We start from the raw sequence: 24,534 nt of genomic DNA on the forward strand, positions 1-24,534 counted from the left end.
ATATAATTTCTTAAGAGTTTCAGTTTTATATATTGTCACTACAATTTTTCTTATACTATCAGGTCAATCATACCTACGAATAAGCCTCTTTAAAATGTCAAATTTAAATTCACGAAAATAAGATATTTATATTACAGCAAGTGTAAACGACCTGATACTCCAAACATGAAAATAAGTTTATATTATTTAAATATAATACCTTTGTAAGTGAACATACACTACTAGAAAATCAAAAAATTTGAAAAATAATTACAAGAATAACTAATTTTTGGAACAAAAAAGGGATAAAACACAAAGAGAATACCTCCTACCTTTTTTTTTCAATACAAAGAGAATAGTATATAGTAGATCTAAATACACCGAACACTCAATTAATTTGGTTGACCTATATATGATATGTTTGTCCAAGTTTTTGGGAGGTTCAAAATATTTACTTAGAAAAATTGAAGTGTTTGACTTAGTTTTTAGGAAAAAATAAAATGTTTTGAGAAATAGCATAAGTTATTTTTCAGAAGATAAAAAGAATAGTTTTTCTCCCAAAGTAGTAATTATTTTAAAAACGCTTTTACAAAATCAGGCTTAATTAGAAGTACTTTTTAAAAAATTGATCAAACATTAATTAACACCTCTAAATGCTTTTGAAGTTGATATGCTTAAAACAAACAGTTTCTCACAAAAAAAACTTTTTTAAAACATATGTTTTTCAAAAAAGTATTATTTTATAAATTTAACTAAACAGACTATGAGACTATAACATAGAATCTGAGAAAAGACTATTAGCAAGTACTACTCTTTATCGACATATTAACATATTCATTATTGGCTTAACATAGCTCTTAAGGAGCGATAAATATAATGACAATTTTATTATATCATTTTTGAATATAATAAATTTAATATTTTAAAAAATGCGTTAGTGGAAATGAATATAATTAATATAATAACAATAAATTAGAAATTAAGTGATAAATTATTTCTTAATATTTTAAAATTAATAAATAAAAATAAATATTTATTTTTAATATAGTTGACAAATAAAGATGTACGAGTGGAGTAGTTGGAAACGTGGCCAAACAATACTAGAAGGTCTAAAGTAAATTAATTTATTACTCTGGATAAGTTAAATACGCTCTAATTTCTGATTCATATATTCCATCTTGTAGTTTGTTAATCTGGAGGTTTGACCCAATAAATTCCCATATAAATTAATAAAAACATTAGAAATTTTAAAATTAATTATTTTTTTTACTCATATTAGGCTATATAATTAAATTGGACCATAGAGAGTATCATATTACGTTTTTCCTCATAGTCTGTTAACAAAAAAAAAGTGATGTGTGAAGCGCCTCATCTCAACGGTTTAAGGAATAAATAGTCTCTTTAATATGATCTAAATAATTCTCCTATATGAGTGAATTTTTTAAAATTAAATTAAGCATGTAAGATTCAATTCTTTAACATGTTATCATAGCAGGGTCTAACTAAAATTTTATTTTTCAATATCAGACGCTCATAATAAAATTGTTCACGCACCAGAATTTAAGGTGAACTATCTAAACCTAAAACAATATGTGGGCCGGTGATAAGTGTTGACTGATGAACCGTTAGAATTGGGCAAGTATTGTCTGCTCCTAAGTCCCATATCTCATCACATGTGCAAATCCCATGTTCTCTAAGGCTCCCCGCACATGGCATTCACGTATTTTTTTTGTTTGAGTTTAAGTTATATATATATATATATATATATATATATTATTTAGTATAAAGAAAAAGTGTCAGTAAATTTAACTTTTATATATATGTAATTACATCTTTGTAAAATATGAGATTTGTAATTTCAAAGTAAGACACATAAACTACTATTAGAAGTAAAGATGATTTGATAATATTAAAAGAAAATTATACTGACAACGTATATAACTTAAATTATTTTCTCTTTAGCAATTACCATATACTGTTCAAACGGGGTTGTTTGATTGTTTCCCTAGCACGTTCTTTTGTTGTTTACTCATTCATTGAATTTAAATGACATGACAAAACGAGGAAATGTCATAGCTATGGGTTGAAACAAGACAATAACACGTTGTCACTAAAGGGTTTCACTAAACAGAAGTAAGAAGCTTTATAAAGTGTATCTAAGTATTTTTATTATTTTTGGAGAAATTTGTTTTTTTCTAACTTTTGAAAAATAACTTCTGCTACTCTCGAAACGCATATTTCCTTCCAAAATTCTGGTCAAACATCTTACTTTTTTGAATAAGCATTTTTGACTTCATAAAAGCTTGGTCAAACAGGCTATTAATTAGTTCGCAAGAATCTTTATATAAATATCTAATTAGATTCATTGTTTACTTTTCGTAGCTGACGATATCTATAAAATATACAAAGTTAGATGCATATTAAATACGTATTAATTATATATCTATTAACTATTTTTAATTTAAGCAATTAGATGGACAATAATTTAAGTTCATTTTTTCTTCTTCTTCTTCTTCTTCTTTCTTTTTTAACTCCAAAGTCCAACCAACACGTCAAAAGGATTACATTGCTAATGAGTAATGAGTTAGAAATTTGATTTTCCTAATTTTAGACGACATGGTTCATATTGGGTCGCTGTTTCTTTCCCAGCAAACACGATAATTGAACCTCCTTTCTGGGCTGAACTTTATGGTTGGGCTGACTCCAATTAATGGTTTTGGACCAAACTAACCCGTTCCAAATTTTCATAGCTATTAGGGAGGAATTTTGGCATATAGCCACTAAAAAATAACTCAATTATGTTCCATAGTTATAGTTTTCTAATTACAATTCGCACCTACATGTTAAAGGGAAGAGAGAGGCAAGCGAGAGAGGGCAGAGATTGGAGAGAGGTGAATTGTATTTGTATATCAGTTAGATAATTGTATATATGTAACTACTATGTATATATATCAATGATTGTATTTGTATATGCAATCAATGTGTATCCGTATACAATTGAATCGAGTTCAAACATTTGTATTTGTATATCTAGTCTCTCTCTCGCTTTATACAAACACAAATTTATAATTTGTGTTTGTATAATTTGTGTTTGTATAAAGCGAGAGAGAAAGGCACAAGAGAACTGGCAGGGAGAGAGTTGTATTTGTATAATTATAAGTGTATAGGGCGGTGAGATATGTATTTGTATATCCAGTCTATCTCGCTTTATACAAACACAAATTATACATTTGTATTTGTATAATTTGTGTTTTTATAAAGTGAGAGAGAGACTGAACAGAAGAGAATCGAGAGAGAGAGAGAGAGACTGGAACAGGGAGAGGAGAGAGGCGAGGGAGAGATGACTGAAAAAGGAGGAGAGAGAGTGAGAGAGAGAGGAGAGAGAGAGAGAGGACTGCAATTATAGCTAGAAGTAAGTTCCGATTGTAATTAATACAAATTGTAGCTATGTTAGCTAATTAACTAGTAAATATTTACTTAACCGCGTAATTTATTAATTGAAAAATATGTCAAGAAGAGATAGATCCAAAAGATCTATCATTTATCTTTTTCCTTTATTGTTTTTCACCCGGTGTCCGATAGAGAACTCGTATTCGAGACCTTTAATTAAGAATGAAAGAACCACGACAATCCTAGCCATCATTTATCCTCATGCATAGTAATTGTACGCGTCTTCTTCGTTTACACTTAAATTGTGGCACATAGAGCAACGCAATTTTGCACATTTAATTTCCAACTATCCGCCAGCTCTTTTACAGCAAACTTAATGTTCCCATGCATGCTCATTTCTCCCCCATCTTCAACTTTTCTCACTTCAACATTCACTCATTCAATATGATGATTCTTAAACCATCTGTCTCCCTTTGACTTTTAACCAGAATTTGTCAAATACTCCCTCCGTCCATAATTATTTGGCAGGTATATTAAAAATAGATGTCCAAGATTAATTGTCAATTTAAACAATCAAGAAATAATTAGTCACCTTTTTCGAATTCTGTCCTTAATGATAGTATAGTTCAATTGAAAAGTTATGTAGACTTTTAGTATTCTTGGTATAGTAGGGTTATATTAGTCAAATTACACCTTCTATTAAATTTTTCTTGAGGGGTGTGCATGACTTTACCCTGACAAACAAATGTGGACGGAGGGAGTAGTATTTTACCTATGTTATGTTATCTTTTTAAATATTTTTATTCTTTTAATTTTAATACATTTTAACTAAAAAATGGGGAAAAGATTAGTTTATTTTAAAATAAAAAAGATATTATAAACTTTTTAATTTTCTGGCCAAATTCTAACCAAATTTTCTAGTCATTTAGCATTACCCAATCATTTGAAAAAGTTATTTTGGCCAGAATGGTATTTTACCTATGTTATTTTATATTTTTGAACATTTTTACCCTTTTATCTTTAATACCTTTTAACTAAAAAATGGAAAAAGATTAGTTCATTTTAAAATAAAAAAAGATATTATAAACTTTTTAATTTTCTGGCAATTTAGCATTACCCTTAATCATTATTAATAATACTATAAATACTCCCACCGTTCTATAAAGTGGATCATTTTCCATTTTACACAATGCTTAAGATGCCATAAATAAGAAGACGATTTTACTAATTAACCCCTTAAAAAATTTCTTGGAAGCTTTACAAACAAATGTAAACACTTTAAAAAAGAATTAATTGTAATGGTAATATAGGAAAAATATATTTAATGTTTTCTTGATTTGGTAAGGTGATCAACTAATATGAGACAACTATATTTAGTATAATAATCAACTAATATGATGTAGAGAGTATAAACTTAATATCTACGGTGAACATCAATTGTATTTTCATACCCTTTTTTTTTTTTACTTAATTTCGGTTGACTTGACACGATCCTTAAAGTAAATGTTAGTACGAGTGTTTTTTACTAAACTAAACTTAATTAATGATGTTTTGAAACTCTAAGTTTGACTATCCCAATTTTGGTCGGATTTGCTGTTGCGATACTAAACTTTCATAAGGACCTATTACCTCTCTAGACTATTTAATACGGTATTTTTTACCCCCTGAACTATTTAATAGTGTATTTTAAAGGTATATATGTGCCCACGTGGACACATTACTATTTATAACTTTGCATTATTTTTTATGTCCATGTGGGAAAATATATATGTTTAAAATACGGTATTAAATAGTCTAGGGAGGTAATAGGTCCTCATGAAAGTTTAGTATCGCAACAGCAAATCTGACCAAAGTTGGGATATTTTTCAGACTCTTATCCCTTCTTTATATGTAAGTACTTAGTAATTTAGTAGCAAGGGTATTATGGGAGAAAAACTCTATTAATTTGTTAAAATGGACTATTCTTAATATATGAAATTTACCCATATTAGATACTCAAATATGGCATTAATTTAAATTTTTCAACATTCAAACAAGAGATACTTTTATGACTTATGACATGAGAAGAATTGAACTTATAGTATCATATAGTATTTAAATATTTCAATTATAATTTTAATATATTAAGTGATTATAGATATTAAGTGATGTATATCCTCACTTTAATTTTTAACTGGGGGTAAGATAACATGGGCTAATTGTGTGCAAGGATATTTACCATCACTAATTAAATAATGTCGTCAACAACAACATGATGAGTCGTTAAATTCCACAAGTGAGGTATGACAAGGGTAAATAAATATAAATCTTACAACTATCTCGTATAAATGAAATGACTGATTTTGAAAGATCCTCGGCTCCAGAGCTATAAATCCCAATACAAAGAAGAAGGAAACGAGAAGGAGATAAGAAGAGAATATAGCAAAGAAACAATGCCAAGTCTATCGGAGATGAGCCAAAACAACAATAAAATCATGTGAAAATCGAAACACCATAAACAACAAACTAAGGTAGACTATTAAAAACAATAATAATCAATGGTACTACAAATAAAAAGAACAAGAACTATAATAATACAACTAGTATCGTCGCAAACACCAACTAACCTTCTACCCTTATAATATGTGTCTTCCACACCCTTCTATCTAAGGTCATGTCTTTGGTAATCTGAAGTTGCGTCATATTTTATCTTACCACCTCTATCTAATACTTTTTCGACCTACCTCAACCTCTCATCATACCCTCTATAATCAATCTCTTGTACCTCCTTACTGGTGCATCCATGCATCTCCAAATCAATATCCTAAAGTAAAATTGAAAGAGACTCCATCCAAATATTTCTTGATACTTGTGTTGCGACTTGCATGCATTTACTATTGCACTCTGCATATATGGTTGTCTGGTAGAGTACACTTATTACCTGCAATGCATTTAATTAAGCAGCGTTTCTCAATTTATGTACCAATTCCGATATCTAGCTACTTACCACACAAAGATTACAAATATATATTGAGTTGAACAATATGGATAACGCAGCCAAACAATCTGAGTAGAATTAAAAGGAAATAAAGTTAAACAAGTAGACATTGAGATCGAGATCGAGATGAAACTCAACATTAATAGTAGCCTGATTTTGCTAGTGCTAGTACTCCTCATTAGCTCATTTAACCTCTTTTTGGAAGCAAGAGCTGATCATCCAAATAACAAACATATTCAAAATGCATTGAAATATGAAGAAGAATTGAAGTTCATGAGCAGCCAAAGGAGAAACAATCACGGAAGAAGAAGATCAATTCCACGTCATCCACCAAAAAGACATCGTCCTCCTGTAACAACCCCTCCACCACCCTTAGTTCTGTCTCCGCCTCCACCACGAAGACGTCCTCCAATTATAATCCGTCCACCACCACTAGTTCCTTCTCCGCCTCCACCAGGAAGACGTCCTCCAATAATAATCCGTCCACCACCACTTGTTCCATCGCCACCTCCATTTATAATCCGTCCACCACCACTAGTACCTTCTCCACCTCCACCACGACGTCCTCCAATTATAATCCGTCCACCACCACTAGTTCCTTCTCCACCTCCACCACGACGTCCTCCAATTATAATCCGTCCACCACCACTAGTTCCCTCTCCACCTCCACCACGACGTCCTCCAATTATAATCCGTCCACCACCACTAGTTCCCTCTCCACCTCCTCCACGACGTCCTCCAATTATAATCCGTCCACCACCACCACTAGTACCTTCTCCACCTCCACCACGACGTCCTCTGATTATAATCCGTCCACCACCACTAGTCCCGTCCCCACCTCCACCTAGACGTCCTCCGTTTATTATCCGTCCACCACCACTTGTTCCTTCACCACCTCCACCAATACGTCCTCCGGTTATAATATTCCCACCACCACTAGTTCCTTCGCCACCTCCGTTCATAATCTTTCCACCACCACTAGTTCCTTCTCCGCCACCTCCACTTGTCCCGATATTTAATGCACCTCTTGTTCCAATCTTTTCACCACCATTAGTTCCTTGATCTAGTGCAAGAAAAAAAACAAATTTTACCATAAGCGTACGTATGGATTTTCATTACTACTACTATTTTCTTTTCACTTTACTGCTTGTAGCTAGGTACACGTGATACCAGCGATTTTGTACTGTGCTACTCTTTTTCTATAACATCTTCTGGTTTATAATTAGTTGGATTAATCGTCGTACACTATAACAAAAGAGCTATTTAGTGTCAATGAATTATTTTTTTAGTATTGTCCAGAGACATTTAGCAACAGTTGAGTTAATGTAATTGCATACATAGTTACTAAAAACTTTTAGTTGTATTTATATATATAGACGGTTGGTTATAAATACTTGTAACTGAATATAATATAGCGGATTGTCAATGGACGCGTTTCTTTTGAATCAATCGTTTGTAACAGCTATTTAGTCCGCAGCACCAAGATCGTACAGACAATGTTACAGGAATGGTAAAGCTAAAGAATTAAAGATTACTTTCTTTCTCTTTTTTTCTAGCCGTGGTATTGACCTAGTTTATTTGCACTTCGACTAATTTTATTGGATAATTGTTAGTACGTTATGTTTCCTTCTATCAACAAAAGCAACAAATTATTCTGTACACCAAAACTTGGAGAAATAGCATCTTGAAAAAGATCATAAGAACGTCAAATCACAAATCTGAAAAAACATAAATAATTATTAAAGCACCACGCATCTTCCTTTAAACAATTGCACAAATCCACCTTTCACTTTAGCATTTCTTCAACCAACAGCCATGCATCTGATCACAAGTAGAACTTTTTACTCTTATGTTATGTGCTTTTGCTTATCTTAAGAAAATAAATATTTACATTTTAATAAAACAAATAAAAAGAAAAGAATCATTCATTAGTATTAAACAACAACTTATAACTTACCCAGTGTAGCTTCACAAGTGGGGTCTGAAGAAGATAAGATGTACATAGACTGTATCTCTATCCAGAATTTTGAGTATGAAATATACGAGCACACTTATAGACTGAACAAAACGCTTGTAAAGTCATCAACATTAGCAGCATAATTGCAGCCAAAAATGTGAGAAACTGCCATGATCCAAACACATAATGCTTCATCATTTTTCCAATCTTGATACTCCATCTCCCATTGTAAAATCCATTCACATCTTCAATCACTTTATCTATAAACGGAACTTTTGTTAATCTCAACGATCTACTCATCCCATTCCACAACTTCGCAACTTCTTTATCACTCTTCAAACGGTTCAAAATTATCCCCTTTTCTCTAAGTAACACCGCATCTTCTTCAGTATCAATAATCCCATTCATTAATTCAGTGTAACGCGTAAAAACCAATGGCCCTGATGCATTACATGCCTCATACGCAACTAAATTCCTCAAAATTACCTCTGTATTTACATCTAGACTGACTCTAGGCAAATGAAATTTGATCTTTGTATCGTCGAAATTTATGCTCATGATACCTTCATTGGTGGCTACGAAATTAATTCCGGATTTAGAAAGTTCAGTTACTGATGGTATGGCTAATTCTTCAAAAAGTGGAGGCTTATTCATGTTACTTTCGAAATTTACCTCTGCTTTTTCTTGTGAAAAGAATAAATATGTAATTGGTTCAATAAAAAGTTTAATCACAGGAAGATTAGAAAAAAGTTTCCAAGGTACTTTTACTAAGAATTTAATTGGTTTGGAAAATACAATTTTCTTAAGAAAACGTACTGGTCCTCTGTTTATTTTCACAAGGATCTTCCAAATTTCGTTAATAAGTTGTCCGATGTGACTTGATTTTCCAACGAAAGTATTATTTTCTTCTTCAATCGAGCTAATTTGTTCGTGATCATCTTCTGTTATCTCAGAAGTTGTTACGTCTAATTTGGGCACAATGAATTGGTACAAAAAATCTAGCAAGTGAGAGCATTCTGTGACGTTTACTTTTGGGGATTCGTCTATCATTTGGAACGGAGAAAGTTCTTTACAGAATCCCGTTAGCATTGCCATCAACATTGTGTCTGCTAACTCTAAAGATGAATATTGGACTTCCAATATTTTTCTTAGTAAGAACAATGGGATTTGATTTTCGAGCATAATTAAATCTCTAAGAATAGCGTTATGCGCGGATTTTCTCCCTGCAACATCAACCAAATGTGACATTCTTGAGGATACTCTGGTTAGAATTTTACCTTCTTTGATGGCATAGATTTGAAGGAATTCGAGTAAGAAAGAGGCGTCCACCGCCATCATCCAGGCTAAAGTTTCTCCATTGAAATTCAAGTATTTATGGTACGAACAACGAATTCTATTCTCAAATTTTATCAATTGTTCCACAAGATGTTGAAATTTGAGGCTATAGAGGTGTTTTTGAGTTCTCTTTGCAGCAGCTAGCTTGTACCTGAAGTGGCAAAATCAACAGATTGTTTAGTATACCCGCCCAAATTTAAACGACTTGAGATATGACTCGTTTATTAACTTGGCCTAATGAATTGAACATGACTTGTCAAAATCAGTGATGGATTCAGAATTTTTGATCAGGAGGTTTGAAAAATAAAAATGTCAAAAATCATGTAGTCCCTAAGAATCATATTGAGGGAATGGGGTCATGACATGTTATTTGTACCATCGTGACACAAACAATTTTATGAACAAATCGAGTCATGGCCCAAATTAAATCCAACACGTTCATTTGCTACCTCTAAATTCAAATATTTACCTTTCCATGTCGTGGAGGTCTGAGCGCCAATAATGATAAGGGCCTATTGCCACCAATTGTGGCACGTAACAATCTTGGTCACTCAGCAATAGGGCTTTTGGTACATTGAAAATGCTAACTGGAATTTCAGTGTCTTCTTCAAGTTCTTCATCGAGTGTTCGACGGATTTGAATAATCCATCGATGCTCATCAAAGTTTGAAGTACTGCAGTTTGATGCCATTTTTGGTGAAAAAAGAACAGTTTCAAATCCTTAAGATTTAAAAATAAAATACATCCGTTTTGGTTTATTGAATGGTGGAGTTACGATAAATGTAACTCTCAAGATTTTATAGGTGTGAAAATAGACATAAATGTGATTAACAAAACATAATCTTAAAGGCGTAATATTAAGTACCTCTTTTTATGTAAAAAGAAACATATATATAAGTACTAGGTAATAAATTATCCCTTTGTTACAAAAGAAGGCCTAAGATCGAATAAAGTGGTTCTTGGAAAAAAAAGAATTTACTTTCGCTAAAATTAGATTAGATTAATTTGATATTTTATAATTTCAATTTGGATATTTAAATATACCATACTACAAGTACTACGTATAAGTTGCAACTTTTCTCATATCAAGTTGATGAACAAATTAGTTTAAAATATTAATCAAAGTTTGCATAGTTTGAATCTCCAAAAGTGAAATATGACAACTAATTTGAGACGGATAAATATATATCACGCATATATATTTGAAAGGTGTAAGTTTCTTTTGAGGCAACCATTATTTAGTTATTGCTCTTCAAAGAAGTAAAAGAGAAATTAAAGCACCAATTGTTTATTTTGTGGAAAAAAAAAAATCTCGTTAAAGAAAAAAAATAAAGAGAATCGCCTAAGCTGTAATAGGACCACAAAAATAAAATAAATGAAAAAAAATGAATCTAAGAAAGTCGAGTGTTTTACAAGCATTTGAAATAAAAAATTAAAATTAAACCTCTTAGATAGACCAATTGGAAAATTTATTATTTTATACCAACAACTCTTCAAATAGTAGAGGAAAATGAATACAATTTATTTCTATTTTTTTCTTTTATGGATTTAAATTACATGTTTGATAAAGTTGACCTAAAAAAAAATCATATACTTCTAATTAAGAGATTATCATTCGTACTGAATTAATAAAATTTGACATTGTACTTGTAGCTCTTTCGTTTATCTGCTTTTGTTGCAAATCAATCTGCAGAAAAAGTACAATAATTGTCAGTCATTTTTTATACCAAAATAATAAGGTAAAAGAAAAATAAAATTTGCTTTCTTAATTATTTCTCAGTTATCTCAATTTACATGTAATTTAATTTTCTTTCAATAACTGGAGATTATAATAAAATTCAACAATCTTTTCCATATTTCTATTGCAACTCTTTCAGCTTCTCTTTGTTCTCCGACGCCTCTCCGACACACAGTTTTGATTTTTTATTGGCCGAGTTGAAAAAATTGAACAATAAATTAAAAAGGTAAAATAATGCATTTTTCAACTCGACCAATAAAAAAACAAATCGAGTCCGAGCATCGAAGAGACGCTGGAGAAACAAAGAAAGCCCAAAAGAAGTGCGTTAGAGAAGATGAAAAGACTGTTAAATGTTATGAAAATCTCCAAATATTGAAAGATTTTGAGAGCTTATTGTTGCTTCACAATATAATTGGAAGAAACATTGGTTTATTATATAGGACTAGAATATGTGTCCAGTTGATTTATTCATTTATGACAAATATTTTCCTCATTATGTTCTGGATTAAGTTTGTAATTCTTAGTCCAACTTTGATTAATTCAATTATATATAGCAATAAATGTAAATTAATGGTCTTTATTATATACTATAAGAACTTGGACTAATATTTTAAAGTCATTATTTCTTTTTTTAGAGTCAAACTATATGAACTTTGACTAACATTTTACAATATATTTTTCATNAACAAATCGAGTCCGAGCATCGAAGAGACGCTGGAGAAACGAAGAAAACCCAAAAGAAGTGCGTTAGAGAAGATGAAAAGACTGTTAAATGTTATGAAAATCTCCAAATATTGAAAGATTTTGAGAGCTTATTGTTGCTTCGCAATATAATTGGAAGAAACATTGGTTTATTATATAGGCCTAGAATATGTGTCCAGTTGATTTATTCATTTATGACAAATATTTTCCTCATTATTATAAGGCATGTTCTGGATTAAGTTTGTAATTCTTAGTCCAACTTTGATTAATTCAATTATATATAGCAATAAATGTAAATTAATGGTCTTTATTATATACCATAAGAACTTTGACTAACATTTTAAAGTCATTATTTCTTTTTTTAGAGTCAAACTATAAGAACTTTGACTAACATTTTACTACAATGTATTTTTCATCATATTGATATGCAAGAAATTGCAATTTATAGTACTTTTACTATAATTTTTTAATATCTAAATTTTTTGTTTAAAATATCGAATTGATGTAATCGAATTTAACTTTGAAAATTAGTCAACTTGACTTTTGAAAAGCGCAACATGACAAATAAAAGTGGACGGAGGTAGTAAATTTTACTAGGTTGTAATTATTAAAGGGAAAAATGACAAATATACCCCTGAACTATCGTAAATGGTATACATATACACTTTATCATACTTTTCGGACATTGATACCCCGCCGTCCAAAAATCAGAGCATATTTGCCCTTCACTCTAACAGAAGACTAATTAAGTGCACGTGGCGCAGTCCTACAGCTCAACCCGGTTTAACCAATTAATTAACCCAAAATTCAATACGCGTTATTAACCCGTTTAACCCACATGACACCCATTATTCAGACTAATACTAATCTATCTAAAAACCTAAAATTAAAAAAAAAATCTTCATTTCTCTCAACTTTTTCGTTCATCTCACAAACTAAAACCCTAGTTCATCATCAATTCTTCGTCGTTTTTCATCGATTCTTCGACCATCTTCCTCTTTTCTTAGTCGATTCTTCATCGATTCGTCGTCTCCCTCAATCAGACCTTAAATCATGTCTGAAAGTAGTTGTGATTCAATTAGTAACTCCATGATGATGATTTATTTTTATGGTGAAATGACCCGTTTTAGTCATCTATCTCGCTACCTACTCCTTTTGCAAAAAGGCTTTGGGGATAAGTTAAAACTCGAGAAATAGTCTACTTCAAGGCTGCAGGGAGGACTACGCTCTGCAGGTGGGCATCACTATTTATCATGTCAAGACGAAATTCCGATTGAAGGTGATCAAAAAGATTCGCCGAAAATCGGGCATACATTCAAGAGAGAGAAGGATTAGTTCGTGTCTGGGTCAAGGGGACGGTTGACCTGAACCCTCTTTCACTTCAAGGACTCCATTGAACCATGGAAGAAGATTTTATAGATGTTCTAAACCTAAGCTACGTTTTTCACCAAATGTAAATTATTATTATTTCTGCTTGTATTTCGTATGATTATGAGTTCTTCTCTATTTTTCTCATCAGATTGAAAATTATGGATTTTTGAAGTGGGAAGATAGTTCTCCAGGAAAATCTTCCATTGAAGTAAATTTACTGGAGTCTAAATTGAAAGTTACTACGTTGAAAATGGAGAATTTGAGAGAGTCATTGAATGCGGTTAAAGAAAAAAATGGAGAATTTAGAGAGTTTAAACTATTTTGAGGTGAACAAATCAAGAAAATTGGAAAAGAAAGTGTCGAAGTTGAAGATGTGTATATTGTCATTTACTGTATTTGTTGTTACAATTTTCAAGTGATTTAGATGTTGTGTAAGCATAAGAAAGATATGTTCTTGAATGTAATTTTCAAATGTTAATTAATCTCAAATCTTCCTTTGTAATAGAGAATCTTATCTTTTGAATTGTGTTGGTGTATATTTGTGATTTAGATGTTCCTTAAGCATAAGGAAGATGTGTCTTTGAATGTAATTTTCTTTTGACGCAGCCATTATTTAGTTGTTTGCTCTTCAAAGAAGTAAAAGAGAAATTAAAGCATCAATTGTTTATTTTGTGAATTCTTTTTTCTCGTTAATTAAAGAAAAAAAGAACGAATCACCTAAGCTGTAATAGGACCACCAAAATAAAATAAATGAAAAAAAAAACGAATCTAAGAAAGTCAAGTGTTTTTCAAGCATTTGCAATAAAAAAAAAAATTAAACCTCCTAGATACACCAACTTTAAAATTTTATTTTATACCAACAACTCCTCAAATTATAGAGGAAAATGAATACAATTTATTTCTTTTTTTTTATGGATTTAAATTACATGTTTAATAAAGTTGACCTACAAAAAAAATCATATATTTCTAATTAAGAGATTATATCATCCATACTGAATTAATAAAATTTGACATTGTACTTGTAACTCTTTCGTTTATCTGCTTTTGTTGCAAATCAATCTGCAGAAAAAGAATAATAATTGTCAGTCATTTTTTAAACCAAAATAATAAGGTAAAAGAAAAATAAAATCTGCTTTCTTAATTATTTCTCAGTTATCTCAAGTTACATGTTGTAATTTATTTTTTCTTTCAATAACTGGAGATTATAATAAAATTCAACAATCTTTTCCATATTTCTATTGCAACTCTTTCAGCTTCTCTTTATTCTCCGACACCTCTCCGATACTCAGTTTTTGATTTTTTATTGATCGAGTTGAAAAAATTAAATCAAAAAGGTAAAATAATGCATTTTTCAACTCGGCCAATAAAAAAAAACAAATCGAGTCCGAGCATGGAAGAGATATTGGAGAAGCAAAGAAAACCCAAAAGAAGTGCGTTAGAGAAGATGAAAAGACTGTTAAATGTTATGAAAATCTCCAAATATTGAAAGATTTTGAGAGTTTATTGTTGCTTCACAATATAATTGGAAGAAACAATGGTTTATTATATAGGACTAGAATATGAGTCCAGTTGATTTATTCATTATGACAAATATTTTCCTCATTATTATAAGGCATGTTCTGGATTAAGTTTGTAATTCTTAGTCCAACTTTAATTAATTCAATTATATATACAATAAATGTAAATTAATGGTCTTTATTATATACTATAAGAATTTTGACTAATATTTTAGAGTCATGATTTCCTTTTTTAGAGTCAAATTATAAGAACTTTGACTAACATTTTATAATATATTTTTCATCATATTCATATGCAAGAAATTGCAATTTATAGTACTTTTACTATAATTTGTTAATATCTAAATATTTTGTTTAAAATATTGAATTGATGTAATCTAATTTAACTTTGAAAATTAGTCAACTTGACTTTTAAAAAGCGTAACATGGGACGACTCTTGATATTGCCTTTGTTGTCTGCTGATATGCCTTAATCGACGAGGTTTCAACTCATAATAGACGTCCTAATAGAAGTGCATTAACTAATTATGCAAGAATAAGTGAATGGCTATTGATTTCCAAATATTGACCAAAATTACAAATTTCCTAGAAATAAAATTAAGTAAACAATATGTTATGTGCATGTTTGACCAATAAATTAATTCAATTATAGATAGCAATAAATGTAAATTTATGGTCTTTATTACTCTCTCCGTTTCAAAAAGATTGGTCTGGTTTGACTTGACACAAAGTTTAAGAAATTAAAGAAGACTTTTGAATCTTGTGGTCCTAAATTAAAGTTATGTCAAATGTACAAAATTGCCCTTAATCTTGTGATCTTAAACATGCCACGTGGAAAGCAAAAAGTAAAATGTTACCAAAAAAGGAAAGAGGTCATTTTTTTGAAACTGACTAAAAAGGAAAGGAGGTCATTCTTTGTGAAACGGAGGGAGTATATACTATAACAACTTTGACTAACATTTTAAGTCATGATTTTCTTTTTAGAGTCAAACTATAAGAACTTTAACCAAAATTTTATAATGGGTTTTCCATCATATTGATATACAAGAAATTGCAATTTATAGTACTTTTACTATAATTTTTTAATATTTAAATTTTTTGTTTAAAATATCAAATTAATATAATCTAATCTAACTTTGAAAATTAGTCAACTTGCCTTTTGAAAAGCGCAACATGACAAATAAAAGTGGACGGAGGTAGTAGATTTTACTAGGTCGTAATTATTAAAGGGAAAAATGATAAATATACCCATGAACTATCGTAAATGGTGTACAGATACACTCCGTCATACTTTTCGGGCATTGATACCCCTGTCATCCAAAAATCAGAGCATATTTGCCCTTCACTCTAACGGAAGAATGACTAATTAGGTACATGTGGCGCAATCCTATGACTTAACCCGATTTGATCAATTAATTAACCCAAAATTTAAATACACGTTATTGACCCGTTTAACCCACATGGCACCCATTATTCAGACTAATACAAATCTATCTAAAAACCTAAAATTAAAAAAAAAAAAAAAAACTTTATTTCTCTCAACTCCTTCGTTCATATCACAAACTAAAACCCTAGTTCATCATCGATTCTTTGTCGTTTTTCGTCGATTATTCGACCATCTTCGTCTTTTCTTAGTCTATTCTTCATTGATTCGTCGTCTCCCTCAATTAGACATTAAACCATGTATGAAAGTAGTTGTGCTTCAATTAGTAACTCTATGATGATGACTTGTTTTTATGGTGAAATGGCTCGTTGTTTCACTTCAAGGACTCCATTGAACCCCGAAAAAAGATTTTATAGATGTTTTAAACCTAACCCATATTTTTCACTAAATGTAAATTTGTATGATTTTTGCTTGTATTTCGTATGATTATGAGTTCTTCTCTATTTTTCGCATCAAATTGAAAATTGTAGATTTTGGAGGTGGGAAGATAGTTCTCCAGGAAAATCTTCTATTGAAGTAAATTTACTAGAGTCTAAATTGGTAATCACTAAGTTGAAAATGGAGAATTTGAGAGAGTAGTTGAATGCGGTTAAAGAAAAAATTAGAGAATTTAGAGAGGTTAAACTACTTCGAGGTGAACAAATCAAGAAATTTGGAAAAGAAAGTGTCGAAGTTGAAGATGTTGTGTATATTGTCATTTACTGTGTTTGTGGTATTTGTTGTTGCAATTTTTAAGTGATATAGATGTTGTGTAAGCATACAGAAGATATGTTCTTGAATGTAATTTTCAAGTGTTAGTTAATTTCAAGTCTTCCTTTGTAATAGAAAATCTTATCTTTTGAATTGTGTTGGTGTATTTTTGGGATTTAGATGTTCTTTAAGCATAAGGAAGATGTGCCTTGAAAGTAATTTTCAAGTGTTCGTTTATATTAGATAATCTTATATTTTGAATTATATTAGTGTATATTTATGATTTTAGATGTTGTGTAAGCATAATGAAATGTGTTCTTCAAAGTATTACTTATCTTCAAGTGTTCGTTTGTATTAAAGCTTCAACCATCTTTTGTATAGGTAATTGTCAATTAACACTGTTGTATTAGAGAATGATATCATTTGTATTAGCGTGAATAGGCTCACAAGTTAATGTAGCTGTCATATTAGATTACCAGTTAATATTACCTTCTGCATATCTAATATGAATGTCAGTCATTCCCCATTCTAAAGTTCAAGTGAATACTGCAAACGTTGCATGAATCATGTCCAAGTCCGTTTAGTCTCTTTATCTACTACAAACCAAGCTAGAGGGTAGAAAGAGTTATTACTGTCTTCACCAACATCAACTAATATTTGTCCCTTAGCTTTTTCTTTAAGGGATGTACCATCTAACTCAATAAATGGTCTTAACCCTGACTTAACATCCAAGTTCATTGCCTTGAAGCATACATACATTCTAAGAAATTTTTTCTTACCATTAGATAGTGTCTCTTTAGACTAATCTATCAAAATGTCAGACCATGGATTGCAATTTCTCAATTCAGTAGCATAACCCTATAGTTTATTGTAAGAGTCTACAAAGTTACCATCTAGAGTCTCTAGTTATGCCCTTTTGACTCTCTTGCACTTTGCTTCACTTACATTTAAATCAAACATTTTTTGTAAGTCAGCCTTTATTTCTTTGATCTTGTATTTAGGGTCACGTTGCAATTTCTCCTTAAAATACTGAGCTATTGCTGAGTAATCCACTAAAGAGTTGTCATAATATCTCAAAAGATCACCCAACTTAAAAAATTTATCGAATAAAGTCATTGAACTTTATTTTGTATCAATAAAATCACTCAACTTAGACTTTTATATCAATAATATCACTCAACAAATTTATCATCAAAAAAGAAATTTGAAATGACAATTGACAAAATAATTTTCTTTTTATAGCATGTAAATATGAATTCACAAATAAATAAAATTTTAAAACCCATTAAAACTTTTTAACGGACATAAGTTTTTTAACTGAGAAGGCGTTACATAAAAGCGCATAATGCTGCTGCCAAGTTTGATTAAATTATTATTAAAAAAAAAAAGATATGTTCTTTCAATGATATAATTTCCTTTTTTATGTTGATCAATTTGAATGTGTTACTCCAGTAATACTATGACACTAATTAATTGTTTATCTAATTTACAAGTATATTTTATTGATATCAAAAAAATAATTTTAAAATGTATGCGGTATTCATTTTTCTCATACACCTATCATGATATATTGCAAAATTTAAATACATAATGATATTATAAAAGGTATTTCACTAATTAAGTTTGTCCATAAAAACTTCTTAATAAATTTTTAATTTTATTTATTTGCGGGGTTCATATTTATATATTATTTTGCTATGTCAAATTTGTTTTTAATGACAAATTTAGTCTAGTGATTTCATTGATATAAAGACCTAAGTTGAGTGATTTTATTGATAGAAAACAAAGTTTAATGACTTTATTAAACAAATTCTCAAAGTTGAGTGACCTTTTAAGATATTAACTCTATGATCTATTAGTGTTTTGACACTAACACTAGGAGTGGTCAGATTCCTAGAAATCAAACATATAAATGGACAACTTTCAGCACCACATTTATATCTGTATCTTTTTTAACACTCTTCACCACAACAAGTTCTACCTTCTTAGCCATAGCATAAAATTTGTAGAATTATTTTGCTTCAGCTATGTACTTGAAGATTATACCCTTAACAATCTCCTTATAATCTTGCAAAACTATCAGTTATATTCCTTTTTTTAGTAACTAAATTTTTTTGTTCATCAATATCATAATCTATACAACTAAACACCATTCCATTGTTACTGTTACTTTTACTTTCACAACAGTATGTGCCTTCATTAACAATTGATAAAAGTAAAAATGATCTATCATGCATGACACTATCAGGTACATCAACAGATAATTCACAATCATCAGTAGCAAATAAATAAATTGTTCCACACCAACAAGACCTAACTTATTTGTGTACTCATTGAAAAAAAATATAAGACCATGATCATATCATCTCCAATAATGAACTCATCTTTTATCATAATGTAGTTCTATACTGGTAAGCCACTCACCACCATTATGAAAGTATATGGTAACTTCAACCATGTTAATAACCTATAAAGATTTAGCAGCGTATATTACTAAGTAAGTAGGTTAGTTAGTAAGTCACAAAAATCAGTAAGTTAGTTATTAAGTCACATAATTCAATCACATTAGTAAGTTACATTAGGAAATAAGTAAGTTAGTTAGTTAGTTATTAAATCACATAAGTCAGTCACATTAGTAAGTCACATAAGTAAGTTACATTGTGAAATAAGTAAGTTGGTTAGTTGATTATTAAGTCACATTAGTAAGCTAAGTGAATTATTTAAGTCTTAAGGGGTCGTTTGGTAGAGTGTATAAGAATAATGCAAAATATAGTGTATTAGTAATGCTTGCATTAGTAACGCTTGTATTAGTTATGCTTGCATTAGTTATTATAATGCAATGTTTGGTTTGGTGTACTAAAAATATCATGCATTACATGGTTTTTTTAGAAAAAATATTTGTTTACAAAAATACCCTCAACAAATATAATGGAAAGGATGTTAAAAAAGTTTTTGAGGGCAATTGTATCTTTAATAATGTTAATGTAGGCATTAGAACCCATTGCATTACTAATGCATAGAAATAAATGGTATTAGTAATACACTCTTCAATACACAATAGAGTGTATTTTATTAATACAAGCATTAGTTATACATATGTTAGAAAAGTGTGCCAAACAAGGTACTAATAATACATCAAGCTAATGCAAGCATTATTTTCTCCAATACACTCTACCAAACGACCCCTATAAAGCATAAGGTTAGTTAGTTAGTTAGTAAGTACCCATATTAGGAGACAAGAAGAAAAAAATGAAAAGTGACAGTCAAAGAAAGCATTTAATAGATAAGCTAAGTGAATTATTTAAGTCTTAACGCATAAGGTTAGTTAGTTAGTAAGTACTCGTATTAGGAAACAAGAATAAAATATGAAAAGTGACAGTCAAAGGAAGCATTTAACAGAGAAGCTAAGTGATTATGTAAGTCTTAAAGCATAAGGTTAGTTAGTTAGTAAGTACTCGTATTAGGAGACATGAAGAAAAAATGAAAATGACAGACAAAGGAAACATTTAACAGATAAGCTAAATGAATTATTTAAGTCTTAAAGTATAATGTTGGTTAGTTAGTTTGTAAATACTCATATTAGGAAACAAGAAGAAAAAAAGAAAAGTGACGGTCAAAGGAATCATTTAACAAATTATCTAAATGAAATATTTAAGTCTTAAAGCATAAGGTTAGTTAGTTTGTAAGTACTCATATTAGTACGTTGTCACGACCCAGGAGTACCTCCTAGATGTGACAAGGCATACTCAACCCCGAAAGGTCTCATACAAGCCCTTTAGCATATCATAACATAAGATAAAAGAAATGATGCGGAATTTAAAACTTTATCCATACAATCGAAGTCTTTTATAAAAGCAAGCGGAAGTCTAGACTTGTCTCAATTAGCCATCTAATACAATCTTTGAGTCAAATAGGGACACAACCCTTACAATATAGTTTGAAAATGAAATAACTAGAAAGGAACTACAAATGACTCATACGTCCTCAAATCTTGAGGACTCACCACAATTTAGGAGAATAGTCGATCCAAGCTTGAACCAAAAGAAGATTGCCTTAAGAATCGGACCCTACACTTTGGAAAAATGAAGGAGAATATGGGTTAGTACAAAATTGCACTAAGTATGATAGCCATGCATAAAAACCTTGAAAACATGCTAAAAAGGACATTTTGGTTGAAAACCATGCTATATGCCAAGTTTGAGAATCTTCATGAACATTAGTGGAAAAGCATAAGTCATAAACATTTTTAACATATAAATCATCATAGCATAATAGAACCATCTCATAAGTAACCCTAAGTTATACTTGTACAATGCATACATAAGATCTCATAATCTCATCTATACTAAGTACCACTTTTAGGCCATCATAATCATATTTACCATTCTTTGATNTACAAAATTGCACTAAGTATGATAGTCATGCATAAAAACCTTGAAAGCATGCTAAAAAGGACATTTTGGTTGAAAACCATGCTATATGCCAAGTTTGAGAATCATCATGAACATTAGTGGAAAAGCATAAGTCATAAACATTTTTAACATATAAATCATCATAGCATAATAGAACCATCTCATAAGTAACCCTAAGTTATACTTGTACAATGCATACATAAGATCTCATAATCTCATCTATACTAAGTACCACTTTTAGGCCATCATAATCATACTTACCATTCTTTGATCTCATCCTTTGTTAATACTCATAAACAAGGAAACATTCACCTTTAATAAGTCATATCAAGGAAATCAACTCATAGCAACAAACCACATTAAACATGCTTCATTTCATAAACTATCAAAACATAAAAGGAGCACACCATAACTACTCTCAAAGCCTACTTGTGCAATGCATGGATTAAGTCACATACCCTCATCCACACTAAGTAATGCTTCTTGAGAAGCTATAATTCATAATCATTCATTGTGGAGGAAAGCCTTAACCGACATAGACCATGTGAGCAAATCATGAAATCTGGTGTCTCCCATACCGAAAAGAGTTGGTTTACTTGCTTAAGGTAGAATCGGTAACATTTAACTTAAGTGGATCCACTAGCTAATAACCTATAAGGGCACATAGTTTATGGGATAAGGTGAATGCTACTAGATACCCAGCCTCAACTCACGTATGGGCATCCACTTCAAGAGATTGCTTCTAGAAACCCCGCCTCAACTCACGTGAGAGCTTCCATCTCATATCAATATCCACTCGGTGCTTAGCATTATTTCCCACGGAGTACTTATCATTTCATTACTTGAGTTCATTATTATAGAAGAATGCATCAACACTCAATCCAATATCATTTATAGGATAACTCATAGATTCAATAAGTGAGAATATCCTTTCAACCTAAGAATCCCCATATTGTGAGAAAACTTTTCACAACATGTCATCTTCATTCCCAAGTGTATAATTGAGAATAGTCTTTCAATCCACACATCATCATTATCATAATCATAGAAACTTCATTCATAAGTATGTGTATGTGAGAATGGCCTTTCAACAACACCATAATCACATCATAGTCATAATCACATTACTCTCAAAGTGTTCATAAAGCATATACATAAATCTCATAGTCATGCATAATTCTCATAAATTGCCCTTCAAGGATCATAGTTCATGATTCATCAACACATCTAGAATTACTACATTAGAGATGAATAATAACATAATTCAAAGTAATCAATTTATTTCATTCATAATTCTATACCATTTTACTTTTATCAATCAATACCCACACTTTAAGATCCAACTTGAGAAATTAGGGTAGTTCATGGATTCTTGAGGAATTTAACTTAAAATTATATAAAATCATCAATATATCCAGAAACAAGCATAATTCAATTATTTAAAAGGAATGAAAGAAATCCATGAGATTGAAGTCAAACCCTAACTTTTGGGTTTTCTAGCTTTGAAATTGGGGGTTTTGAAGAGGCTCCATGAAAGCTACCCATGGATGAAGAGCTACCATACCTTATTGAAGAATTCCCACAAATTTGAGGAGAAAATCTTGATTCTCCAATCCCTAGCTTCAACTTTCTTCTTTTTCTTCCTTAGAGTTCTAGAGAGAGAAATTTTAGAGAAGATGAACTATTTTGGGTTTTGGGAAATAATGTAGTGAATGGGTTGGTTAATGACTTAAAAGGGCTTATATAGGTGTATATAAATAATACAAAACGACCTCATTTAATAACTACCTAAATTGGAATTACCTAAAATAACCCCCACTTTAAAATGGGGTGCCAGGTACCACACCCATGTTCACAACCCGTCAAGGGCACCACGGCTCGTGGTGGTGCCCGTGGTCCCTTGACTAGTACCCACCTTAACCTTGGTAAGCCCCCCATGAGGTGAAGGCAACCCCACGAGCCTTCCCACGGTCTGTGGTCTTCACCACGAGTCATGACGTGGCTCGTGAAAGGAAGCCTTAGGGTAGCATTGAAGGGTTCACTGCCTCAACACCACGAGTGGCCCCACCAGCCGTGGAGGCCACCACGAGCCGTGAAGGCTCTCGTGGTCTTAGGCAGTGCCATGGCAAGCTTAGGGCAGCCTTGGCCCTTGCCCCCTTGCCTTGGCTCAGGCCCTCTAATCTTGACTTGTAGCCTTCAAACTTAACCCTAGATGGTCGATTAAACTACAGGGTGTTACATAAGCATAAGTAAGTCTTAAAGAATTTAACAAGTCACATTACATTAGTTAGTAGTCACATTTGGAATAAAGGAGAAAAAATAGAAAGTGATAGTCAAACAAACAAGGTAAATTTAAGTTTGTTCAAGTCACATTACATAGTAAGTTTGGAAAAAGAAGAAAAATGAAAAGTGACATGTCAAATTAAGCATTTAACAGATAGGCAAAGTCAATTATTGAAGTCTTAAAACATAAGATTGTTTAGTTAGTTAGTTAATACTCATATTAGTAAGTTAGTAAGTTCACACATTAGTCAAGTTAGTAAGTACTCACATTAGTAAGCATAAGTCGGAGTACATTAGTTAGTACTCACATTAGGAATAAAAAAGAAAAAATAAAAAGTGACAGTCAAACAAGGTAAGTCAAACAAGGAATATTTAAGTTTGTTAAGTATTTGAACTAATTACACAATACTAATTAACAGATGAACTAAGTAAAATAATATTAAACCAAGGCTCCTTGTTAAGTATTTGAGCTAATTACACAATACTAATTAACAAATAAGCTAGGTAAATTAAGATAAACAAGTGGTCCTACCTAATTGTACCGAATGTAAATAATATCAACTATCAATTATATATTTGTTTAGACTCTATTACTTATGGACCTACCCAACTTTACAAGATGTCAATAAATAGTCATAAATAATACAACAAGTAGACAAACAGACAACAAATAGACAAAAGAAGCAAATAGATACATAAAGAAAGGGATGGAGACAATTGACAAAACAAAAGATCAAAAA

General features: G+C 30.9%; 2 protein-coding genes across 8 annotated transcripts; both read right to left on the reverse strand.

Annotated features, from left to right (window-relative positions):
• Positions 1-6,463: 6,463 nt before the first annotated feature.
• LOC125850835 (uncharacterized) lies at positions 6,464-7,553 on the reverse strand. 7 transcript variants are annotated; one of them, XM_049530671.1, is made up of 3 exons: positions 7,242-7,553; positions 7,128-7,184; positions 6,464-7,067 (listed from the first exon to the last, which is right to left on the reverse strand). In XM_049530671.1, the coding sequence occupies exons 1-3, from the start codon at positions 7,438-7,440 to the stop codon at positions 6,670-6,672; spliced, it is 654 nt and encodes a 217-aa protein (XP_049386628.1). In that variant the 5' UTR covers positions 7,441-7,553; the 3' UTR covers positions 6,464-6,669. The 7 variants fall into 7 exon arrangements, with proteins under 7 accessions (XP_049386628.1, XP_049386629.1, XP_049386631.1 ...); XM_049530672.1 differs by having other exon boundaries at positions 6,464-6,785; positions 6,888-7,067; positions 7,128-7,553; XM_049530674.1 differs by lacking the exon at positions 7,128-7,184 and having other exon boundaries at positions 6,464-7,010; positions 7,185-7,553.
• Positions 7,554-8,360: 807 nt separating this feature from the next.
• On the reverse strand, positions 8,361-10,328 carry LOC125850839 (putative UPF0481 protein At3g02645). Its single transcript, XM_049530681.1, has 2 exons — positions 10,108-10,328; positions 8,361-9,789 (listed from the first exon to the last, which is right to left on the reverse strand). The coding sequence occupies exons 1-2, from the start codon at positions 10,326-10,328 to the stop codon at positions 8,361-8,363; spliced, it is 1,650 nt and encodes a 549-aa protein (XP_049386638.1).
• Positions 10,329-24,534: the final 14,206 nt, after the last annotated feature.

The sequence above is a fragment of the Solanum stenotomum genome, unplaced genomic scaffold (assembly GCF_019186545.1).
Source record: "Solanum stenotomum isolate F172 unplaced genomic scaffold, ASM1918654v1 scaffold1971, whole genome shotgun sequence".
In the NCBI taxonomy this organism is placed as follows: Eukaryota; Viridiplantae; Streptophyta; class Magnoliopsida; order Solanales; family Solanaceae; genus Solanum; species Solanum stenotomum.